This window comes from Hylaeus volcanicus, chromosome 6, assembly GCF_026283585.1.
Source record: "Hylaeus volcanicus isolate JK05 chromosome 6, UHH_iyHylVolc1.0_haploid, whole genome shotgun sequence".
NCBI classification, from domain to species: domain Eukaryota; kingdom Metazoa; phylum Arthropoda; class Insecta; order Hymenoptera; family Colletidae; genus Hylaeus; species Hylaeus volcanicus.
The window spans coordinates 9502876-9527474 of NC_071981.1; the positions used below are offsets into that span (position 1 = coordinate 9502876).

A 24599-nucleotide genomic window follows, 5' to 3' on the forward strand; every position below is an offset into this window, starting at 1 on the left:
CTTTTTCTTTGATGATTTGAAAACGATTTTTAACGAACGAATGTTTTTCAGTAACTTTACAGTCGTCTCGTTATTTGTTACTATATTACCAATAACTTATTTCCTTTTAACAATTGTTCGTATTCAAGATCGAATTATACAAAATAAAAAAACATTTGTTATCTTGACAAAGAAAAAAGAGTAAAACATAAGCCCCACACACACATGCTTATACACGCCACGTAATCATGGAATTGCATTACATATGTATAAAATGCTAAATATAAAAATTACGAAGAAATTTCATTACGTAAACAAATATTAATAAATGGCAACCTCATTTCCATGAAAAGACAGGGAACTATATTGTGCGTATTCTTGATACCCTCAGTTTCAATTTTCCACCATACAAACTGAACATTGACGTATGCGCTTTTCATTAAATATTTATATTTTACTTTCCCAATGTTATACAACACATTTTTCATAATGCGCAAAATATTCGCAACAAAAGTCGCACGATATATAGTTACAAGTGACAAATTCGAAAATCACAAGTAGGATTATCCTTTAAAATAAAAACGTGATTAATATTGTATTAACATCTAATTGCTGAGTGAAAATCGTACGTTACTCAGATTTAATGTGTAATATTAAAGCACATACGACAATTAAAGAGTTAAGAGCTTACAGGCAACTTTGCATCTCCAGTAAAATACAAGATAGAATCATTGTTATTCTTATTATTACCATACAATTACTTAATGAAAATATAAAAATTATAAATGCACGTATGTCATACACTGTATTTCACGATAAAAATGTGACGTGTTGCTGTTAAGCAAAATGGAAATAAACTAATAAAAAGTGATCGGTCATAATTCCTTATCATGATTTCCAGAAATGTGGATTTTGTTGTAACCTTCTTTCGAAAGTTTCATACCATCCTTGAATAGTGGACAGTGGTACATAGTTTTCAGTTGGATTGGGTGTCATTTGTGCCTGAGTTAAGGAAAAACTAGATACGTAATTCAAGAAGCTGGTGATCATTTTTTGGACAAACTCTAAAAACGAATTTGAAGTAGCTTGAGACACTTGAGCTGCTTGTTGTTCTATGATTGCAAGAGGTTCGAGTGAAACCCCTATTTGTGCTACATGGGAAATCTTCCCCACACCAAAGATTCCTAAATTACTGTTTTCAAATTCATGGTTTTTCTTCAATGTCGATATCTTAAATATGGCTGATGGTTTAGTGTTTGAGATGTATCCCAGAAACTGCCAGTTTGGTGGATGAGTTGGATCCGGCCAACTGAAATACACTGAAGAAATTGAATTTTAATTAATTTTATTTAAATCTCCTTATGTTTATATAATGTAATATATACCTGCTCCACCTGTTCCATCAGGGAATGATATAATACCTGTAAGGAATACCACAATATGATTTATATCATCTGCATCAGGTACTGTAATCAAAAATTGATTTTCTCCAATTTGTTGGAAATCTGTTTGTACCTACAAGAAATATAAAATTTCAAAAACATTGTTTACAAGTCAGAAAAAAATTAGATTTGTTCGTTAAAAATTAATTAAGATATAAATTAAGATGTCTATGACATATCAATAGGTTAAAGAGCGAAGTAGAATAAATTAGAATATTATCAAAAACTAACAAAAACAAGACTTAAAATTAATAACTTTGGAATTAAACAGTAAGAAATTAGAAGACGAATATAAAATAAGTCGTATACTTATACACCAGTACGTTCGAGAAACATTTTATTACAGTTTATTTGCATAAAATTGACAGTTTAGTAACATAAATGAAAACCAACATCGGTATTCGTTATTAGGAAAACGATTAATACTTACGAGTCGACCAGATACGATTATACCAAGCATCTTTGCAGAGTCTAGATCATTCTAGTGTCTTCAACTTATCAAGCTATGCCGCTATTTGCACAGTACGCATGCAACAGACGTGACACCGATCAACATTCACGACACCGCGAAAGTAATGTTTTCCACGATTCATGCAACTTTAGATTCAAAACTCAATATGAGCAACAGGAGTCGTTGAAACTAAAGGTGCATTTCCATGTGACTATCTTCTTCCACGTATATAACCACAACCAGGGCCGGCGTTAGGGAGAGGGTGGTCGGGCAACCGCCCGGGACGCCAGATTTTTTATATACAGGGTGTCCCAAAAATGTTGTAACACCTTGAAAGGGGTGGTACGGGAGGTGATTTGAAACAACTTTTTCCTTAACGAAAATATTGTCCGAGGCTTCGTTAAAGAGATATTAATGGAAAAGATTGACCAATCAGAGCGCGCGTATACCGTTGGAGCGGCCACGGTAGCGTATGAGGTCGACCGCCTAGCGCGTAGCCTACGCTCAACCGGCATACTCGGGCTCTGATTGGTCAGGGTTTTCTGTTAATATCTCCTTAACAAAGCCTCAGACAACATTTTCGCTAAGGAAAAAATTGTTTCACATCACCTCCCGAACCACCTCTTTCAAGGTGTTACAACATTTTTGGGACACCCTGTATATACCCCTGACGGGGCGCCACGATAATCTTGCCCGGGGCGTCAATATTGCTAAAATCGGCCTTGACCACAACCGAGGGTCGGTCGTGATATAACTTTTACTGTAAAAGTTGAAGACCCTAGGCTTCGAATAAATCTGAAGTTTGCCGATATTGTTTGTCTTGTTTATCTCTTTGGGAAATGTTTCAAAGACGAAACGAGACAAACATATCGGCAAACTTCAGATTTATTCGAAGCCTAGGGTTTTGCTCTTCACTGCTTTTACACCAGAAAGAAACAAAGGACTTTGACCGTTGACTATATAATCAAAGACGGTTACATAATCGAAGGTTTATAGTGATTTTTTAGGGAATTTTCTCTAGTCCGTAGATTCAGTGCCGAAGAGTTCGCAAAGTGTTCGCTGTGCCATCTGGAGGCTGGTACAAATAGGCGGGAATTCGAAGAGATTTTCTCCTTCGTGTGGCATTAGTTAAAAGTCTTTTATAAAAATATATATCTACGCATTCTTTTTGTTATATTTGCTATTTGTTGCTATCTAGTAAACAAACTGTTATTTAGTTTTTATCGAAGAAGGATTCTTTTCACCAACATACCATCTTACAGATTTAATCTAACTACAGGGTCTGATAATATTTCGTTCAACAAGAAGAAAACTTTGAAAACGAAACCACGTGCGACTAATGACAGTGAAGATTGGTCCACTGTATTTCCAACCGAGAGTACGTCATAAATCTGACCCATAGTGGGGTAATAAACACATTTTTATATAATGTGTCCCGCCGTTTTGACATGTTTTATCGTAAAGTCACAGGGCTTGTTTTCAGAGTTTTTCTCAGTAGATGAAATATAGTGAATTCATCAGTAACTAATATTTTAATTCTGATACATAACGAGTCGAGTGATGATCGACAACTGATGAGAAACAACACCAATTTAGTGACTATTCCATACTTTGTCAAAGAGGTCGCCACAACAACAATAGTACTACACTGCCACCTGTTGTCGAAATCTAATGTCGATTTAAACGACTCGATTTTGAGTGCATTCTATAATACCATGCAATTTATAATATATTCAATTGTTTACATGTAAAAGATTACGTCAAATCATCTCATATTAGTTTTTTTTAAGTCGTATTCTTGAAACCATAGATATCAATATACACAAGAGATTGCAATATCTATCACTTGAACAATTATGCATCGAAGACTATTGAAATTTTTAATTAAAACCATTTCGTTAATTGAAACAATCAATTTGAAAAAACAAGAGAATCGGTTTCATCTTACTTAAAAGTAAACGACCGTGAACAGATGATGAGCAGATGATAACCTGCGTGACGAAGATATCGAAATGTATAGACTAAATGATAAAATGACAAAATGATGGACCAATGACTGAAAAAATAGTTTCGAGAAGGATAGCAGGTTATTGAAAACACATGAAAGAATGTTAGATATAATGCAACAATGAAATGTGCACGGATAGTATAAAGTGACGTCAGTCAGTTCCTTATAGTTCTCTCGTTCTTGTATTTGGCCGCGCCTTTGAAAAAAATTTGCCTTTGCCTACAGTGATTGTCTTACTATTACTTCGATATTCGATTTTTGCGTACAACAAAGCACGTAGGAAATATTTGTCTAAAGAACATGGCCTCAACGATATACGATCTGGAACAGCATGCGAGTCTAGGCCAGACACGTTTTGTACAAATCGAGATAGTCGCTAAATCGAAAATCCCTCGATAGACGATAATGGTGACGATGATGGCGATGACGATGGCAACGGTGAGAGCAAACCTCTACGAACTTCGATGTGTGTGACATCACGCTTCATTGTTGGAGGTTTACGTCATTCTCGAGTCTGGTCTTGAGTCTGTGCGCGCGATCCGCGATAGCTAGAGAGAGAGAGAGAGAGAGAGAGACGCGTGTAGAGGAGTGGCGGGAAGCGTTAGAGGCGAGAGAGGCGAAAACCAGGCGAATCACCGTTGCGACTGCGCGAAACGTGTTAGGCATGTCGTTTTTCACGTAAAAGAAATTAATCGTTAATCCATCCGAATAACAAATGAAATTATAAACGCGGCCAACTCGTAATGGATGTGTAGTATAAGAATTAAATGTCTGAAGGAATCGATAAAAATTTACAATAAGGAAAGAAAAGGAGAAAGGGTATTGCTATTGTGTCGGCGACGGAAGGAGAGTGGGTAAACTGAGAGGGATAGACTAGACCAGGGGTTCCCAAATTACGATGTGCGTATCACCTGTCGGTAGATAGAAAGTATAATCATATAATATTAAAAAAAAACATAATACAGTAGAAAGTCAAAGGCAAAAAATAACAACACATAACTACATGCATACGGTGATACTTAATAAATATTTTATTTGTCAAATTATTTTAATTATTTTATTTATATTTAAGTAAGTAAATAAATAAATAAATATATAAATAAAAAATATACATATATATTCTTCTTTTACTTGTTAAATGTTTTATTTTTATCACGTTTAAATCGTAATTATATTCACCCCGAGGTTGAAACTAAATTAAACGTGCAGTGATACGCAGTTGAAAAAAGTTTGGGAACCCCTGAACTAGACAGTAGTAAGGGGAGGGGGTGCGAGAGAGAAAAAGAAGAGTGGGTGAAAGATAGAGAAAGAGAACGATACGAAGCGCGACGTTCAACGGGTGGTAGAGCGGTGATTTGTGATTTCATCGACGGTTACTGATTTCGACGGAACAGCTCGATGCGGATCGAGTGCGTTGCGCTTTCGAACGAGGGGGTACTTTTCGCGCGGATAAGATCGCGCGCGATGTCACTAGTGTTGGGGAGAGTTTTCACGAATATGTAACTTATTTGTGATACACACCTAGCAGTGGTTCTTCGACGACGCGTTCTTACATTTTAAATATAACGGTGTATAAATAAGTATGAGCAATAGCCAGGAGTGCACAAGCGGATCTCTCACCGTTAATTTTTCCAAAGGATTTACGTACGGTTGACGCGGTTTTTTTATTCACGTTTGTGACTTGTAGATGAATGCACGTCAAATGCAGTCAGAATCGATGGTTTTCTATTCGAAGTTTACCACATATGTTTTTCATGCGTGGGCATGCAGCACCGAACTATCGTCAAGGTTAGTGTGTCTGACAGGCTCTCCATCGTCCCTCGATCTTGTAAGCCCGTTTTCAGTGGGTAGCATTGAGTAGTTGCAATAGGTAATTAAATAGTGCGCTCTAACGTTTGTACCTGTCAGTAGTAATACTACATATTAGACATTTCTTAATATAAACTTTACATGTGCGTCGTGATTCCTTGCTATCTTGTAACTTTTTAGCAATTGTGACAAATCGCATTCGTCTGTTTTCTTATAATTTAATACTTTTTTATTCGAAATTTCTGTTAAAATGTAACTCATCTTGGTAAAGGTACTAATAATACGCATTACAACATTAAAGCAAACTAAAGATTTTTCTTTCTTCTCTCTATGTTCTTTTTCAACGAATGTTTAAACTAAATAAAAGCAACTAAGTTTTATGTTGTGTATACTATTTAGTAGCTCTTGAATTGCTCTTTCATATTATGTATTAAGTACACTGGAACAATTGTGTATCTCTGATTTTATCAATGAAGAAAATTATGGAAAAATTTGAAATTTGTATCTTTTCTAATTGTTTTATTTACTGAGTTGTAACTTGTGATGGAAATTGGATTTTTTTTCAACAATTCAGATAAACAAAATCAAAAGCATTAGTCTCAACTTAATATAATTGACTATTAGCCATATTCGGTCTATGGCCTGGATTTTGTGCCATCCGACTATCACGTTTTTCATGATTTTCCTACATTAATAAAATCAGGAGCACACAATTGTACAATACTTAATAAGTGATACGAAAGAACAGTTCAAGAGCTGGGAAATTAAATATACAACATAAAACTTAAATAGATTCATTTAGTTTAAACATTCAATGAAAAAGAATGTAAAAAAAAATATGAAAAATTAGAAAAAGCTATTGGTCAGCTTAATAGAATCCAATTGGTATCCTTCATACTCTACTTATAATATGATTTTTTCTTAAACAGGAAAATCTGAAATTCTCCTCAGTTGGACGATTAAAGGGTAAATATATTGGATGGACATAAGCCTCTTCCATTGCGTGTAACCATTTAAACAATGAGGTCTTACCACATATCTATAAAGGCATATGTTGAGAAGTATCGACCAAATCTATGTAAGTATAGTTATATTGTAGGTATATAGACAATCTTTTATGACAAATATATATGTACATATATTGTTGTTACAGGTGAAAGACACATAGTACGTAATGCTGTTACTTGCAAACTGGTTGCAAATGTGCAAAGAGCAGCGACTTACTGAAGATTGCTCGATCATCTGTTTAGATACCTATATAATGCTCCAAGAATTTTATATGTTCGTCGTTGAATTGGCACATTTGTGCAAGATAGGGTAATTTAAGTACTTATCTAAATCGATAAGTATTAGTTTGAGAATGGATCAGTCGATGGTTGTTACCTACACCTTTGTTGTAAACATCAATTTTGCTGTGTGATTGAACCGGACGACAATAGTAAATGCATGTGTTCTAGGAACAAACCAACAAATGTCTGGTTACAATTAGTTGTAGTAGAAACATTTTATCGACGATGCAGCGTAGCGTGCTTTTCCTTGTTGCAAAAGGATTTGATATTTGGAAGTATGTCTAATAACACAGTATTACATGTTTTATATTAACAACAGATACAATGATTTTATTACCACACTCAAACGGAACAGACAATTTATCAACAATGAAAATTTATCAATTTTAAAACAATAAGATAGCAAAGAATTGAGCCGAGTATATCGAATCCTCTTGCAAACTAGTTAAAGACTGACTCATATAGTTTGAGTGTGATAATACTGCTTCAATTCACAAAAGCATTTTTCTAATCGACACTGAACATATACTTCTAATTGTAGAATAGCCGTTTCTATGAGCGCCTCTCGTCCGTTACATTGTGATGGAAAGGATACGAACAGCAAAAGCGGTTCAAGTAAATCTCTATTATTGTATACTAATTTGTATATTATTCACTATTATATTTTTTTTTTTGTAATTGCATGCTTTATAGAGAGAATGGCATATGAGGTATTTCTGGGTGGATCTTGTAATCCAACCACGTGGAGGTCAGAAATAGCGATACCGACTCTTCAGAGCCTCGGAATTACTTATTACAATCCCGTATGTGTTTCTCAGTATTCATTGATGTCATATGTGATTCATTAACAGTCAGTGTAATTGTACATTGTACGTTTTAGCAAGTATCGCAATGGGGACCAGAACTGATAGCTCAAGAGTATGAAGCGAAACAGACGGCGAAAGTGTTACTCTTTGTGATCGATAACCAAACGCGCAACAGCGCGGGCATCATTGAAGCTGCTCAGTTGGCAGCTACAAGACGCGAGTCTTTAATCCTAGTTATTTATCCATATCGTCAGGGTCAAACGATACTCGGCGAGACTGTATCCACTCAGTAAGGCGTGTTTCTATCACTTAATACAGCCTCGTTTTCGACGATATATGCTTAATAAAATGTGAATATCTTGTTTAGGGAATATCAAGACTTGATGAATGGACTGTTGGTACTTGAATATCTTATGGAAAGACAAAGGATACCGATATTCGAGAGTGTATCAGTTGCTCTTAATTGTACGCCCAAGGTAATCGATAGATAAGGAGTAAAAGCAAGTAATTGCCGTTATTTTTCCGCGTATCAGATTTCAACGCTGATTCAAATATGGTTTCGTCGTAGGTTCTGCGCGAAGAGGTTAATGTGCAAGATCTGCATTCCGAAGATGGCATTAGACCGATTAAAATTTCACACAGTCAAAATGGAATGGACGCGGTGTAAGACTTTTTCGATATCCGTGTATACACGCTTATGCGAGAGTCGCGTCGTACTCAATGTCCGATTCTAAATTACTCTTTTGTAGTACGCTAAGGGAGGTTTTCAAGTCCATGGATATTAATGACAGCGGAACCATTAATTTAAGAGAAGTGAGTTTATTTAATCTCAGTATTTTTCTGTCAAAAACAAGTACATTGGCTATGACTAAATCGATATGACATATTACCTACCTTTGTGTCGCTTTCTTCGTTTCGTAGGCTTGGATAGCGTTACAATCGAATGTCAAATGCAACTTGTCGGTTTCGGATCTTCTGAATGTCGTAAATAAATCGGGTAATAAACTTTTACATTTGTTTAAAGAATAGAACAAATTATACCACGTAGTCGAGGCGGCGGAGGAAGTTTGCTGTCCTTCATATTCGCGTGTGCTTTTAGAAACGTATAGGCCGTTGATTGACGACGGATTTCCAGCCAAGAGAGATCCGATGGATTTGCGGATAAATTTTGAACAGTTCTGCGCCCTAGCTACCGAATCAGCTTGGAGGACGAAGACCAACGGCATTTCTTGTGAAAGTGAGATACCTTCAGTTTGGAGTATATTATATAGGAAGGCTTCGAAATTTCTTCGCCGAGCTATTGTACAACCTTTTAGCCGTTTCCTAGGTATTTTCTATTCTAAACAATTTCCCATGATCCATAGCGTGTATCGTTAACGTGTATGAAAGCGAACAGGTCATCGCAAGACGCTCGCGGCTCGATCAGTTTGTGAAAGCGTTCCCGAGAACAGTCATGTACGATTCGTGCGACCATTCAACTTTTTAGATTGGACCAATTCCTTCGTGCCTGAAACCGAGAAGAGAGACTTGTACGTTGGAGTAATCGGGAAAGATCAATTTTGGTTAGAAACAACCGCAGCATCCTCCATCGAGTGAGCATCCGAGATGTAACGTTCTTTCGTTTCTCGTTATTTCAACAGTGTCGTTGAGTCTACGTGTAAGTTGTTTTTCTTTGTAGATCCATCGGTTTATCCCTATACCGACCAAGCCTGAACGAGTACAATGTAAAGGTATTGCCACAAGAACTGCAGAGAATGAAAAATTCGCGGTTAATATTGCTGATCGTGCCACAGCACTCTCGTGGCATTACCATAATGGCACTGGCAGCTCATCTGATTGGATTGCGCGCAAAACTGGTCCTGTGCGTTCAAACGCTTCCCGATGATTGCGTAGTTTCTGGCGAAAAGGTAAGGATTTGTCTAGTGCAGCCGTACGTACGTATGCTATATTTTTATAATCATCTCTCTCGTTATTACGTTTGCTGCTCCAAATACAAAAAGTGCCTTCTTTTCTTTTTTTATTTAGCTAACCGAACAAGCCATAAAAGACTACAACCGGGGAAGAATGTACCTGTCGGACTACGCGACGCGCGAAGGTGTACCTGTTTTTCAGAATATCGCAGATGCTCTGCAACACGCGATACAGCTAGTTCAAAGTCTTCGTTGACGTTCTTCTTTTTCTATTTCTTTTTCATACGAGTAAGCTTTTCGATTCACCGATTAATTTATTTTTACTCTTAGTAATGTTCAACTACCAGTCGAGATTCGTGATACGAATAACATGCGAAAGCAACTGTCATTCTTGCGCACGAGACGCGACGCCTACGATAATCGATAACGGTTTCACACTGGTTTTTATCGAGTCACGATCTGTCGACATTTTTCCAAATTTTAATGGAATTTCTCGTGATAGTTGAACATATTTTTTTATAGCAATTCAACTTGGTAATTTTGTAACCTTTTAACTGGTTGAGGATTGATACACGTGTACTGTATATAGATTATTAGTTGTTTTTAACGATCTAATGATAATTAATTTGAAATTTGGTAGGAGGAATATATGGGAATACGTGGAGAACGTTTGGTCGCATTGAATGCGCGTGGGTGCATCCGTGAGTGCGTGGGTGTGAATGTACGTTACGAGTATGAATGTGTACAGGCAGGACAGACGCGTACCTGTACGACGAACAGGCATCTTATGTAGCGTTATCTTACGGTGTTGTAAGCTATGACGAGTGATACAGATGAATGTGTAATCCGTGGACAAGAAAAGTAGAAAATTATAATTCTGGACACGTATATGTACGTTTCGATGCGCGACAAAAAAAAAAACGAAGTCTAGCTATGTGTAACATCTTAAAGTCATTCAACACTCATCGTTGGAACACTGACCGGCTCAATACATTTTTCCTTTCTTTCTTTTAATAATTTCGCAACCATTTTCTTTGTACAATAAAAAATATTATTGTTTTTATTTCTATCGTTTGTTTCGCTATTCATTAAATATACAATGTCACTCACCGTGCAAGGGAACGCGCAAGACTCGAATATGTAGTACGAGAGAAACGAGCGTGCCAGATTTCGAGAAATACTTCCCGACCTTCAAAATGCACTCACTCGAATTCCTCCATTTAAAGGATGAAGTAATACAACGCAGACCTCGTATCTCGTTGTTGCACGCCGGTATGGCATTTACCGTAGTTCTTATTCTTGTTCGTTGTGTCCTGGATCGACAGTCTTCACGCGATGGCCTTCCGATAATGTTTATATATATTCTTTAAGGAAAGTAATACTGGTATCATAGCTGGTAGGAAAAGAGGTATATACACGGCATACCTAAAGTCAGAGAAAGAAAAGCAAATAGGTGTAAATAATTAGGCTGTTGTCATCTCCAATAATTATACTTAATAAATAAAGGTCGAAGGACTCACTTTTGGTCTTCGGGAAAATATAGTAAAGCTAAAAGCGTCGGATCCGAGAATGCAGCTTCCGCGGCAACAAATGCTGCCTTGCTCAGCAAGAAGCCTTGCCTGAGATCTCCGTCAGCCAGTCGTTCGGCCGAATCTTCAACCAAACGTAAGGCAGCTTTTATTCTATCCCCTACAACATCTGTGATCACGATGTTTCCAATTTCTTTGAGAAGTCGAGCGAGTGATTGTAGTGTTAACTTAGCCGAAGTTAGCTGCTCGATCGTGCGAACACGTAGTAAAGCGTCGACTTCCCAGTCACGCAATTTCAATCCTACCGAAGGGACTGTGGTAACGCCGTGTAAAAATTTCTACAAGAAGAAAACACATTTGTTAATGTAAACCGTGTCCTTTGGGTAAGATACTCCGATGTTTTATTAGCATTACAGCTAGTTCACACTGGTATTGTGTGTCATTTAACCCCTGAAGAAGCTAGCTGCAATTCTAGCAAATTATTGGAGTGTAAGCAACGGATTTTGCTTACACCTGAAAACCTCAGTTAATATCAACCATAAAGGACCGTGAAAGCTTCAAATATTTTAAGGAAAATATTATTCGAATAAATCCGGACCAACTGACGTCGTCGATTAGCAATTTGGAATGCGTTATCTGCATAGCTAGTATAGCGAATCGTTCGATTACCGGCTCAGGAATACCCAGAAGAAGCTTTAGTTGTGCGAGGAATGTGCCAACGACGGTAGCCTCCTCAGGGATCATGGTGACCGGTTCGTTGGGTTTTGCGGCAGCGCAACTCTCCAAAGATGGATTGATCAACACTACACCACCCCACCTGTAAGCGAATTGAAACAACAAAACGTAGACGTAATGTTAAGCGTAACATTTAATGATGCTAACCGTGAAACACATGTTTACCTTGGCGACAAAAATGCTTCAACATTGGCGTTGCTTTTCGACCTGTGGCCAGAACGCGTGTAAATATGCAGAGGACCATTATCGCATGGAACAGCATAGATTACGAAATTGATAGTCGGATGAAGACTGACCTGCGACGCTGAAACGTAGACGTTATCATTTATTCTATCTTACTCTAGATCAATGTCGACGATCTACATACCTAATTTCTTTTCCAAAGGTGTGATCAGCTGCGGCAATACGTCCTCCGGTAGAGCAAAGTGCCTACCTAGCACACTACTATCGGGCACGCGTTTCGGACTCACTTCCAACGGAAGCAAGTACAGCCACTGCGATTTCACCGAAAAATTGCTCGAAATAGAAACCTCGTCGAGAAAAGGTTCAACGTATTCTAAAAGTAGGTAAACAGGAGATGTAGACACGCAGGCATACATTAAAAATTAAAGAGTTCAATAAATTCGCGATTTGGGTACTATGACACACTTGTAGTACGGAGAATCTATTAGTAGTTTTCAATAAAAAGATTCAATAGGGATCTATACGGAAAATATTACATTAGGATTAGTAGTATTCTATAGTAGTATAGTAGGTAAACAGGAGATGTATTTAGACACGCGGACATACATTAAAAATTAAGAGTTCAATAAATTCGCGATATGGGTATTGTAACACACTTGTAGTACGGAGAAGCTATTAGTAATTTTCAATAAAAAGATTCATTAGGGATCTATACGGGAAATATTACATTAGGATTAGTAGTATTCTTGTAATCGAAGAATTTGGAAGATGAATTTGGAACACCATAAGTGATTTTAGATAGTTAGCAAGGAAGTGATCTAGAAACATTTCGAGTTGCTGGTAGATACCAGAGAAAAAGGCCTCGAGTGCAAAGGGTTAAGAGCATAGCGACAACAAAGAACGAAACCATTCTTACAAGGATATGGAAAAGTTCACTTTGAAATCTCAATAATATATAGCAATTATGAAATACAGTATTAAAAATTGAAGATATATTTAGCTGTACAAGATCTTTTTACAAGAATTTACGGTAATAGTGCTTAAAATACCGAAGTTAATAATATACGGTTTTGAGAGTAGATAGTTAATTGTTTAATAGAAATATTTAGCATTGAGTTTTGTGAGATTGCTTACTTTCAGTAGTAAAAGCCTAAAAGCAATTAACAGTTGTGTGTGGCGTGGGTAGTATAGGCGCGCGAGCGTTACTCTGAGAGCGTGTTTGAAGCGAGTAGGGATAACTATTTTCTTATGCAGAGCGAAGTAGGCATTTAAAACAGGTTACCTGGGTAACTCGTTTATTTTTAAGGATAGAAAAGAATATTTGATGTAGAAGTTTCTTAATTTTCTAACAGAGGCTCAGAGATAATTACAGTGTCCTTACTGTTCGAGGTTACTTAGGATGATTAAAAGGCAGTTATAAACAAAAATATTTTGTTTCAAAAGACAGATGCAATAACCCAGGAATTTATGTTTTTACATTTCAAGTACTAATTCTAGTGATGGAATTGGACATTGAACGGTAATACTGTGCTCTGAAATATGTAGTTTGATGCGTATGTTATCGCATTTTGGTTTTTATTTTCGTCTATTGCAGCGCAAGTTTTCTTAAACAGTCTTTCATATCTTCCTTAGTTGTTGACATGTTGATATACATTTGTTATTATAATATAGCCTAACGGCATTCCTTTCAAGAACACAGTATGTACAAACAACATTCCACCATGTCATACGCATCATGTTTATCATAATACTCCCGTACTAATCTACAACACTACTATAATGAGAGTTCTTATTTTGAAAATTTGTTTAAACTTCGATAATATTTTAGACCGCGTGTCACCGTTGAAGGTCAATATTATACTTAAATTAGAACTTGAAATGTAAAGATATAAATTAGAAAACTATTACATCAGTTGCTTGAGAGAATACTTTTTTTCTAATAAGTAACTGCTCTATACTGGCCCTGGATAACGTTTAATTGTAAATCACTGTATCATTCGTCTTATTCCGTTTTACTTTTTATACAGGCGGCCCTCGACTTTCACACATTCTACTGTCGCACAATACGGTATTTCGCACATTTTTATAACTCCAACTTTTTAAGCCAAAAGAAAATGCCGATCAATGAAAAATTGCTCCTGCAAACAATTATGCCCACATATGATGAATCTTATAAATTTTGAAGAAACACCGGAAACTATGACAGATGAAATAGCTAGCCTAACGAATGAACTAAACTTGAACGTTAACAATGAACATGTTAATGAGTTGATTGAATCTCACTCAACTCCGTTGTCAAATGAACACTTAATCGAGTAACAATAAAATTCACAATGAAAGTGAGAAAGAAAGAGTTCATGGAAGAATGTGATCCCAATGAAGAACGTATATCTCAGGGACAATTTAGAAAGATACAGCATGCTATAGAAATCTTTATAAAGAAAAGAAAAAAAGGGTGGTCTAACTCTTGACAAGATTATAAAGAAAATACCCGAAAACATTTAAACACGCTTCTTTAACTTCATTATGTGTACATATTGATAAAGAAATACTTTAAAACACAGTTTTTGGTGCATATTTTTGTACATCCCTCTACTTTCAAACATTCAACATTCGCACACACTTTCAGGAACCAATTGTGCGCGAAACTCGAGGGCCGACTGTAGTTAAATTTCTTTACCATTATTCTTACCTTTTATTTTTTCATATCTTTTACATTTTTTACATCACCTTTATCTGTTTATTATAGTTTTATATTACGAAACTCTCGACCTTCTATGTCAGCAGAGTCTGTCTCCTGCTTATCCATATAACGCTTCACATTGTAATTTAATGCTCTTAGGAGATATTGTTCCAGATCATTTAATAGCATTTTTGTAAAGTTTACTGTACATAAAATGTGAGGTTTCACGAATAATTTGGTGGAGTGGTCATTGACTTGGTATTGTAAGCTCTATCGCTGCGTAACATTTCATTAGAAAGCGAGTGTCGAAAAGAGACGAGGATTAGGTAAATTCTGGGTAACATTTTACGCACCCTCGGTCATCGTGCGTAGATCCCAGACGACCTTCAATTTTTCTGGATTAGGATTCACCATTGTGATCAGTACGTCATAAGCTGGACTAGCTGGAAATCTCCTTCTATTTTCCTCGTCCAAACTGTACAAAGTTGGCTCGGCGAGCGCGTTCTTTGTCAGGGATAACGATTTTTCGCGCAACATCCATTCGGACAACACTTGAATCAAGGTCGATCCGGCTGAAATAAATGCAGATCATTGATAGTCGTTAACGATGAACTGAAACAAGCAGGTTCGAATTTGAACCGAGTACCAGGCTCCCGAGTTAAGTTGCCGTTGAATTAGATTTGTCGCTCTGCCTCGAGTTATTCGTATTTTTAACACCGACTTCGAAAAGGAGGCGGTTACGTAATCGACATATATATTTTTCTTTTGATATTGATCACGTGGTTCACAACAAATGTCTAAGATCGATAACCGTATTTCATTGTACCACAACATTTTTGTATCTTTTATTTGTGAGGCATATTTTTGGGAGTGAACTTTATTACGATCGACTCTCGCTCAATCCGCCGAGCGACTTCACTTCGTCAACAAAATCTGATATTTTGTCTGCCCAGTCCGGTATTGCTACCTGTAGACGCGTAATTAGTTCACTCTTAGAGCCGGGAGATTTTAAATTCCTTGCACGCAAAAGATTCTTCAATTCGCCAACCGCGAAATCGTTGAGAAAGTTTATTACTCTAAGAAAGTTTTATTATTAAGCGCGAAAATTGTCTGTCGTCCACGGATTTCCTTGACCGTTCAAAATTTCAAAAGTCACAAAAGGATTCACCCGAAATTCACAAAATGTTCACAGCCACTGGAATATCAGCGTAAATTCGAACAATCGCGGCAAAACAAAACCGACTTGTTCCTCAAAAGATTCGATAAATCCCACTTGTGAATTGTGACGTGTTTTTGAGAGTCGATCGTAATAAAGTTCACTCCCAAAAACACGCCTCACATATTAAACTTTGTTTCTTTTATTTACGCATCTGTGTTCATAATATCACAGCAACTCCTCTTGATTGATCCCACATGTATTGGATGAAGTGAATGGCCTAATCCCCTTGCCCCGGCTCCCTTTAGGTCGTAGACACTCGGCTACTTAACTTGGAAGTACGATACACTCGAATTTTCCATAAACATTTTAACGTCGCTGGATGGCAAAATCCGGATGAAAAAAATGAACAAAGGGAAAACTCACTCGTTTCCGTGGAAAAGTAGAGTGCTCGTTTCGAACCGACGAGAACCGCGTCGTTCAAGTTGTTCGTTTCCAAGAGTAAAAGTTCACCGACGTCAAGATCGAAACTAGTCGCTGCTATCTTTTCCAATTCGCGATGCGTGAACGCTGATGCCACTAAGCTGGTGGATATCACATGGTATAGAACTTCCACTCGATAAATGTCTGGAAAAAAATGTAACAATTCCGGTTAATCGGGGAAAAAGATGTAAGCTAGGAAAGTTGACCCAATTCAACGCTGTTAATTTAATGTTAATTCAATGTTAATTTTTTTACGGTTGGTCTGTCTGTCTCGCGTAAAGGACAAGAGGTTCGACTTATGTATGTTGGATAATTAACCGACTTCGAAAAGGAGGAGGTTACTCAATTCGACATGTATATATATTTTTTATTTTTATTATTATTATTATTATTTTTTTTATGTATGTTACTCGATTACGCCCAGATGGCTTGACCAATCGGGATGAAACCTGTTGCATCTTGTAGAGTATGTCTCCGGGATGGTCCCATTACCAACAAATTTTGGGATTTCTCATTTTTTGTACGTTTACAAAGTATTGTGTCCAGGAATAAGTCCAAGAATAAGGTAGCATTTTAGTTCAATTGAATATTAAATATTGTTTGTTTTTTATGTTATGTTACATACATTCGAAAGATCTGTTCTTCCTCCTTAAGAGGACACGATACTGCAAATATGTACAAACTTTCGGTATATATTTACATTAGGACATCTCCGATGACCTTGACCTTGACATATGTTGTCAAGGACAACCTCCTGAGTAACATCCAAGAGATTTTAGCCGTCGCGCGCTTTTTATTAAGAAGTTATTAGTAAAAATGTATTACAAGTATTACAAGGTGGTCCACGCAATTGTTTCACGTCATAACTCCGTTATTATTGCATTTACGAGAAAATGCCAAAGGAGAAAGATAAATGGTTCGAAGAGCACTACATCTGTAGGCCTAAAATTTTCTTTAAAATTTGTTTTCATCCGGACCACGACTATGCTACCTCATCTAAACGTAGAATTTTCCGCTCTTTCCCAATCCAAAGTTAAAAATACGGGTTTCTATTTAAAATAACAAAGTTGACTTTTAAATGACCTTGAACGTGACCTCCAAGGTCAAAGGCAAAGACATGAGAATATTTCACCCTCGAAATTGAGCAACTTTTGTTCGAAACATTTTTCGCTAACTCCCATAGTTTCCGAGAAATACTACTGGGGAATATAAAATGATCCACCCTGTATACGTATATCAGTCGATTAATATTTTTTTAAATTTCAAACGGCATTTAATGCACTCATATGTATACAACACGCGTACAATACTGGAAAGAGCCTGTTCGAAACTTCAGAAACTGCATTTTGGCCGCGATTTTGATAAAAATTGGAATGTAATCATTGCGTAATGTATGTTGTTTTTTGCAATAAACAACATGCATTACGCAATGATTGCATTCCAATTTATACTTCATATTCAAGGAATTTAACTAAAGTAAATGTATAATGTATGTAAAGTTTGAAGACGATCGGCCAATTAATTTTTGAGTTATCATTCCCACGGTTCAGAGAATGTAGTTTAGCAAAAAACGTGATATCTCAAAGATTACTGTGTGGAATGGATTGTAACGATTAGTAAATTTACTTAAACTATTTAAAATACTTAAAATATTCTTAAATTAAAATAAAAAACTACATAAATTTTTCTCTGTAAAAAGAAATATCTCGAGAAATACTTAATGCTTGGCATCCTAATGTGGTTCAGCCCTTTAAAGCAAAAAGTGACCCATACAAAGCAGGCATAGCTCATTAGCGAAAAGTAAAAAAAATATATGATAAGATAGAAGAATTACGCTCGTAAACTTTAAATGCGCTTATCTCAGAAAGCATTTTTCAAATGAAGGCACGATATCTCGAGTTTGATCTTTTAACAATCGGTTTGAAATTTTACAATTATTTTTGTTGCAATATTTATTTGGCAACGAGGTAGGAAAACTTTCAATTTTTCAAGTATTTTACAAAATATAGACAAAAAAGTGACAGGGTTTTTGTCAAAATTCGATTACTAAACTTTATGTGCCTGTCATTTTATTAATTTTTACAAAAATCGAAATTTTCTTACGTCATAGCCTAGAGAATATATTGATGATAATATTGATGACAATTGACGATATTTTGTGGATTTTTGTTTCAACCATATCATATAGAACCATCTCGAAGAAAAGGTGTTCCGAGAAATGGCGTCGCAAGATGTCAAAAATAACTAATTTTTGAAATGTTACAAGGATTTCTCTTTAATTCATATAATAGTAAAATAAAATAAAAAACTTTACATTAATCGTCTGTTTCCTTTAATTGTTACTGTTCTTTAAAAATCGTGTACTTTTTTGGAGTGTCACAGTATCCTACTCCCTTAAAGAAAATGAATCGTAATGAAATTTGTAAATTTCCAATTCCCAATTGTGTGTACTTTCTAATTATATAGAAATTTTCACGAGAATTACATGAACACAGTGGTATAAGCACATTTATTTTCACGTACGTCAGTGAGCATTTAGTTTCCATAGATAAAGCAATCTATAGATAACGTTAATCTAACCTTTGATATGCCTGCAGACACTAATGAACCATAATGATTGGGACATGGGTCTATGCCTAGAGGGCACAGTTACACCGCAAAGGGCTGAAATTTTCGGGAATGAATAAAATACTTCACGATAGAATAAACGTCACGAATATATTGCTATACGTTCGTTTTATCGAATATTTTAGGCGTTGATGTTGGTTATCTATAGGATTTTTCAAAAGGGCCTTTAGAACTTCGTTTCTTAATCAAACGTTAATAGTACATATGAAATATTGTTAGAATATAAGTAAATTTAAATATAAGCAAAAACGCCACTATAGACACATACGTTAAGCGTGCGAAGGAGACACTTTTTTTCTTTTTCTTTATGTGCGAGCTCGTAATAAACACTCACTCTGTAAAAGCCAATATGAGCAGTCGTTTATTTTCCCTATCCCTATCAAGATATTATTTAACAAATATACATGATTTTTTAAATCTTAAATGTAAGTACATATGCTTACAATTAAACGTGAATGATAATAGCCTGTAAAGTGTTCAACACAATATACACTGACAGACTTATTTTGCAATTAAAAAATCCACCCTGAACCTCCTTTTGTTATTACTAGACTGCGAATGTTTATGCAAATTCAAATTTTTGTGTACGGAAATAAAGAACAGAAACGTAAATTAAAGTATGTTTCCTCTTCTAAATGTTGTAACATGTATTTTATTTTTTATATTTTATACATTTATGAATTTATACACTTCCTTGTATATGTATTTCTGCATATTTGCATTTGTCATAAATGCATAAATATCCGCAGTCTAGTTATTACTTTATATGTATTATATGTATTATTGCTTGACTTTATTGTGCATATTGTTTCATTCCTAGTGCATATGTTACCTACTTATACATTTATTTATTTATTTTATTGCTTCAAACCACAAATGGCTTATACAGCATACAATAGTTGTGATAAATACAATTTAGTTACATCAAATTCTTATATTACAGTCTTTGAAAAAACTATAAATAATTTTACCTACTTATTCATTTTGTATATTTTTCGTACATAAAAAATCCGCAGTATAATTCTAAGAATACTATCCCTTTGCACTCGCGGCCTTTATTTCTGGTATCTGCCAGGAACTCGAGATGTTTCTTAGCATTCTATTGCCATGAATTCTAAGCTATCTAGATTTGAGAATAAGGTCACCTTTACCTCACCGACAGTCATTTTATCGACACTTCGAGCTCCAAGGAAATTAAACCTAAAGAAACATTAGGTATTGTACATTTGCTGCGTTAAATCTAATGGTGACTGACAAGGAAAGCTTTTTAGGTGTTCGCCTCCGATTGTTTTAATTTTTTGATGTGTTTTAAAGGTCCGAAAAATAAGGTATACGTTTTTCATATTGGCCCATTTTCAAATTTAGGGACTGAAACAATCCTCCTGAAGTTTCAACTGCAATTCGCTATTATTATAAACAAATTATTTTTTACAAAATCTAGGGCCAGATTCTATATGCAGATTGAAAACCATGAAACATTTTCTCAAAAAGTTGTCTTCTATCTATGATAGTTTCGGAAGTAGCCTAATAGGTGCCTAATAGCTACGATAGGCTATTATTGTAAACAAATTATTTTTTACAAAATCTTGGGCCAGATTCTATATGCAGATTGAAAACCACGAAACATTTTCTTAAAAAGTTTTCTTCTATCTACAATAGTTTTAGATATAGCCTATTGCAGCTGAAACTTTATGGGTTCGTTTCAACCACTAAATATGAAAACGAGCCAATATAAAAAAATACGTGTACCTTATTTCTCGGTCCTTTAAAACGTATCCAAAAATTAGAACAATCTGAGGCGGACACCTAAAAAGCTTTCATTGTGAGAGTCACCTTTCGAGTGCAAAGGCAGGGATTCGAACCGCCGCTGAACCCTAACCCAAACCCGGTTAATGAAGGGAAGGTTACTGTAACCCATACTAACCACGAAGGAACGGTTCTTGAATTGTAGGAAGAGCGGGTTTAGGGGGGTATCCTGAATTAGAAGGTCCAAAAAAAGCGGTTTTTCGTGAATTTTTTTAGCATGGAAAAAAATAATTAATTCTATCGAACATATTATTCTATTTTCCTATCAGCGGGAAAGATGCAGGTCGTAATTTTGGTTTGACACAAAGAAACCAAAAGAAATTTTCATTTTCATACATTTTTCTTCTATATGAATTAAGAAAATCCCGCCAAAAATCGTGAAATGTGAAATTACTGCAAGCTTGAAAAAAAGAACAAGTTCTTTGGGTGAAAAAAATCACTTTAACTTGATAAAAAAGTTGTTTAAAACTTTTTTTGTATGAATTTCCTTAGTTCACATAGAAGAAAAATGTATGAAAATGAAAATTTCTTTTAGTTTCTTTGTGTCAAACCAAAATTACGACCTGCATTTTTCCCGCCGATAGGAGGTTTTAATTGTGAGGTGCTCTACAAATGTGCGTCGCAGTCGACTCAATTTGAATATTTCTTGTTGAAAAAATTTGTACAGACTGCTCAAATATTTATGAAAATAGGATAAAAAGTTCGACAGAATTAATTATTTGTTTCCATCCTAAAAAAATTCACGAAAAACCGGTTTTTTTAGACCTCCTAATTCAGGATACCCCCTTAATGGTACACGCAGACATATTTATTTGATGCGCTAAAAATATATTGTTTTGATAAATTTAATTCTGTAAAAGACATTTCTATTAAAAGAATGAGGCATTGTTAAAAATATAGTATAGAACAGAAAAGGAGCTATTTGTTCATTGATTGACGATGTAATGGAATATTATGTGATTAATGATTATGTATTAATCTTTAGGCAAAACGTCAAATGGCCTAAACGACAAGTCAGACAAAAACAACTTGGCACGGAATGTGTTAATGATTTCTATACTTTACTATCGCGATATACTTTGTCGTCTTCGTCTTTCTTTTCGATTATCCTAGTTTACTCAGCGCGTTCAAAATTCGTGTCTTCGTTATTATCATTAAAACTACTACGCTCTTTGTAATCATATATTAGAAGAGCAAAATCACTATAAATAGATCTCTATTTCTATAAATGTGACCAAATCAATTCTCACAGCATCCTCAACAATTGAGTTATTTTAAAAAGAAATTCAAAATACATACGACAAACCAACGGATTAGGAGTTCTAGTTTCATTACTGTTGATGCAAATTGAACCACATCACTCCTCAGGTCCATCGTTCTGCATGACTTAATGCGCTGCGAAGATGAATTCTCTCCATCTCTGCTTCAAAGTCTCCTATTTACCTATTTAATTTACTCTTTTCCAATCTGTACCCATATACCAGTACTCCAATCCCCAGGCACTGCCTAAATCTTTCTGTACTCTCTCTCGCTGCTTTCACGTTATTGCAAACTTTCATGAAAATTTGCTTGTAACTTAAATGAAAAGAAAAACGCTTTCGACATATATAATATTAATTATAAATATATATACAGGGTGTCCCAAGAGTCGGGGAGGAGCCGGAAATGGGGGGTAGCTGAGACGATTCTGAACAAGAATTTCCTTTGCAAAAATGTCGGATGGGGCTTTGTTAAGGAGATATTAAGCGAAAACCCCGACCAATCAGAGCGCGCGTAGACCGTTGGAGCGGCCGCGGTAGCGAAGGCTACGCGCTAGGCGGCAGCGTCAATGTCCTTCGATGCACGTCGAGTCACTTGTTCGCGTACAAGCGCGGCCGCCAGCGCGTAGCCTTCGCTACCGCGGCCGCTCCAACGGTCTACGCGCGCTCTGATTGGTCGGGGTTTTCTTTTAATATCTCCTTAACGAAGCCCCATCCGACATTTTTGCAAAGGAAATTGTTGTTCAGAATCGTCTCAGCTACCCCCCATTTCCGGCTCCTCCCCGACTTTTGGGACACCCTGTATATATATATATATATATATATAAGCGAACGACGAACGATTACTGGACGTTCTAAGGCAAGACTGACGAATGTTTATCATTCGCCCGGTTGTCACAGTTGCTAGTGTTAGGGTTCCCACAAACCTCATAACATGTCCGGTCAAAATAGGGATTCCTTCAAGTGACTGTTTATGCCAATACATGTACTATTCGTCTGCAAGAAGAGGGCTGGGCAAGTGTTTACGTCCCCGTTCTGTTACATAAGTACAGTAAACGAGTAGTAAATACGAGTAAATGTAAGCACTTGCATGACCTTCTTTTCGCGGATGGACAGTGGAGTAGAAAACAGACAATATTGAAATAAAATTGATTACCGTTTAGAAACATGGTAATAACTATGGTTTTTACTGTATTATTATAACGCGCATACAACCGGGTTAACCGGGTTACTCGGGTTACAGATGTCTTGTGTTCCCTAATAGATGGGTTATTCTATAGTACGAAGTACCAGAACCCGGTACGGGTTAGGGTTCGAATCCCTCTGCAAACGGCTAATTGCAAATAAAATTTTGTTATCTCTGGTCGAAGGAGGAATAATCGTCAAACGACTTACCGGCATTCTCGAAGGCTTCCGTTATGTCGCGAGCCAACATTTTGGCTCTGTCTCGAGAAAGGGCTGCGATAACAATTTTCGTTTCAATTTTGACATCCAGATCAGAGAGTCCATCGATTCCAGCATAGGGAAGTGGAACACGCTGCACAGCGGTGGTGTGCCACCAAAGAGGAACTCCGATGCCCAGCAGCAGCACAGCGAAGGATATGCTTGCGTAAACTCTGTATTTCTCTATAAATTTCATTCAAATTTCCTATTAATCTCTTTTTGTCTGTCGCGTAATGATACGAGTCATTGTTTTTCATAATATAAACAGCTTAATTGGCTTATCTTTTAACAGTATACAGGCCCCATACAGGCCTACACACTTGAAAATATTGTGTTATTGCGAAAAAAATTTCATTGTTTACATGTTTTTGTTCGAAAGTGAAAAGTCATAAATATAATGCATTTTTAATCTTATCTGAAAAATGACGCAAAATAACAGTCGACTACATTCTAAGAATTTATATTGAGCGAGTTGTGAATTTACTACATGTTGTTTGTGCTAGTTTAACATAAAAATGATATCACATATTATTTGCAACATTTAATTTGTGTACGTTTTTATTAACAAAAAGGGGTTATTTAGATTCAATAACATTTATGAGGTGTAAAGCCAACACTGATTGTAAGTCAATGTTGTTTCCCGAGGTTCGGTAAGAATGAACTAAAGATAAAAATAAATTCAAGATATTATCTATTAAAAAGTTTCGAAATTTTCAGTTTGTTGCAATTAAAATTCCTGATATTCCCGATATTTCCGGTTTTTGGCCAACCTGGACAGGGTTGTTTCTATACAAATGTAACATTTGTATGTTCATCGCAAGTCCCGATTGAAGAATTTTAAATATACAGTGGGTGTAGAATGTATTCGTACACCGATCAATTTCCCAAAAAACTTTTGTATGAAATTGTAGTTTCTTAACTTCCTTTTTTATAATTAATGATATTTTACATATTCTCGGAAGTCTCTGAGATATATATAGTCCAAACAACATTTACTAGT

The 24599-nt window shown here is 36.0% G+C and overlaps 3 protein-coding genes across 8 annotated transcripts; 1 reads left to right on the plus strand and 2 right to left on the minus strand.

Moving 5' to 3' along the window:
• Nucleotides 1-702: 702 nt before the first annotated feature.
• LOC128877800 (protein OPI10 homolog) lies at nucleotides 703-2018 on the minus strand. Its single transcript, XM_054125335.1, has 3 exons — nucleotides 1852-2018; nucleotides 1365-1494; nucleotides 703-1298 (listed from the first exon to the last, which is right to left on the minus strand). The coding sequence occupies exons 1-3, from the start codon at nucleotides 1879-1881 to the stop codon at nucleotides 868-870; spliced, it is 591 nt and encodes a 196-aa protein (XP_053981310.1). The 5' UTR covers nucleotides 1882-2018; the 3' UTR covers nucleotides 703-867.
• Nucleotides 2019-5223: 3205 nt separating this feature from the next.
• On the plus strand, nucleotides 5224-10757 carry LOC128878079 (uncharacterized). 6 transcript variants are annotated; one of them, XM_054125934.1, is made up of 14 exons: nucleotides 5224-5750; nucleotides 6619-6767; nucleotides 6843-7006; nucleotides 7520-7593; nucleotides 7672-7781; nucleotides 7859-8073; nucleotides 8152-8260; nucleotides 8353-8447; nucleotides 8534-8597; nucleotides 8706-8781; nucleotides 8884-9111; nucleotides 9181-9376; nucleotides 9463-9691; nucleotides 9810-10757. In XM_054125934.1, the coding sequence occupies exons 3-14, from the start codon at nucleotides 6864-6866 to the stop codon at nucleotides 9948-9950; spliced, it is 1680 nt and encodes a 559-aa protein (XP_053981909.1). In that variant the 5' UTR covers nucleotides 5224-5750; nucleotides 6619-6767; nucleotides 6843-6863; the 3' UTR covers nucleotides 9951-10757. The 6 variants fall into 6 exon arrangements, with proteins under 6 accessions (XP_053981909.1, XP_053981908.1, XP_053981912.1 ...); XM_054125933.1 differs by having other exon boundaries at nucleotides 5224-5668; XM_054125937.1 differs by having other exon boundaries at nucleotides 5226-5668; nucleotides 9271-9376.
• Nucleotides 10688-23813, minus strand: LOC128878080 (GPI transamidase component PIG-S). The gene is made up of 8 exons (XM_054125940.1): nucleotides 23552-23813; nucleotides 16407-16607; nucleotides 15178-15396; nucleotides 12326-12514; nucleotides 12124-12262; nucleotides 11893-12040; nucleotides 11215-11561; nucleotides 10688-11119 (listed from the first exon to the last, which is right to left on the minus strand). Exons 1-8 carry the CDS (start codon nucleotides 23793-23795, stop codon nucleotides 11023-11025), a joined length of 1584 nt encoding a protein of 527 aa, XP_053981915.1. The 5' UTR covers nucleotides 23796-23813; the 3' UTR covers nucleotides 10688-11022.
• Between the last annotated feature and the right edge of the window lie 786 nt (nucleotides 23814-24599).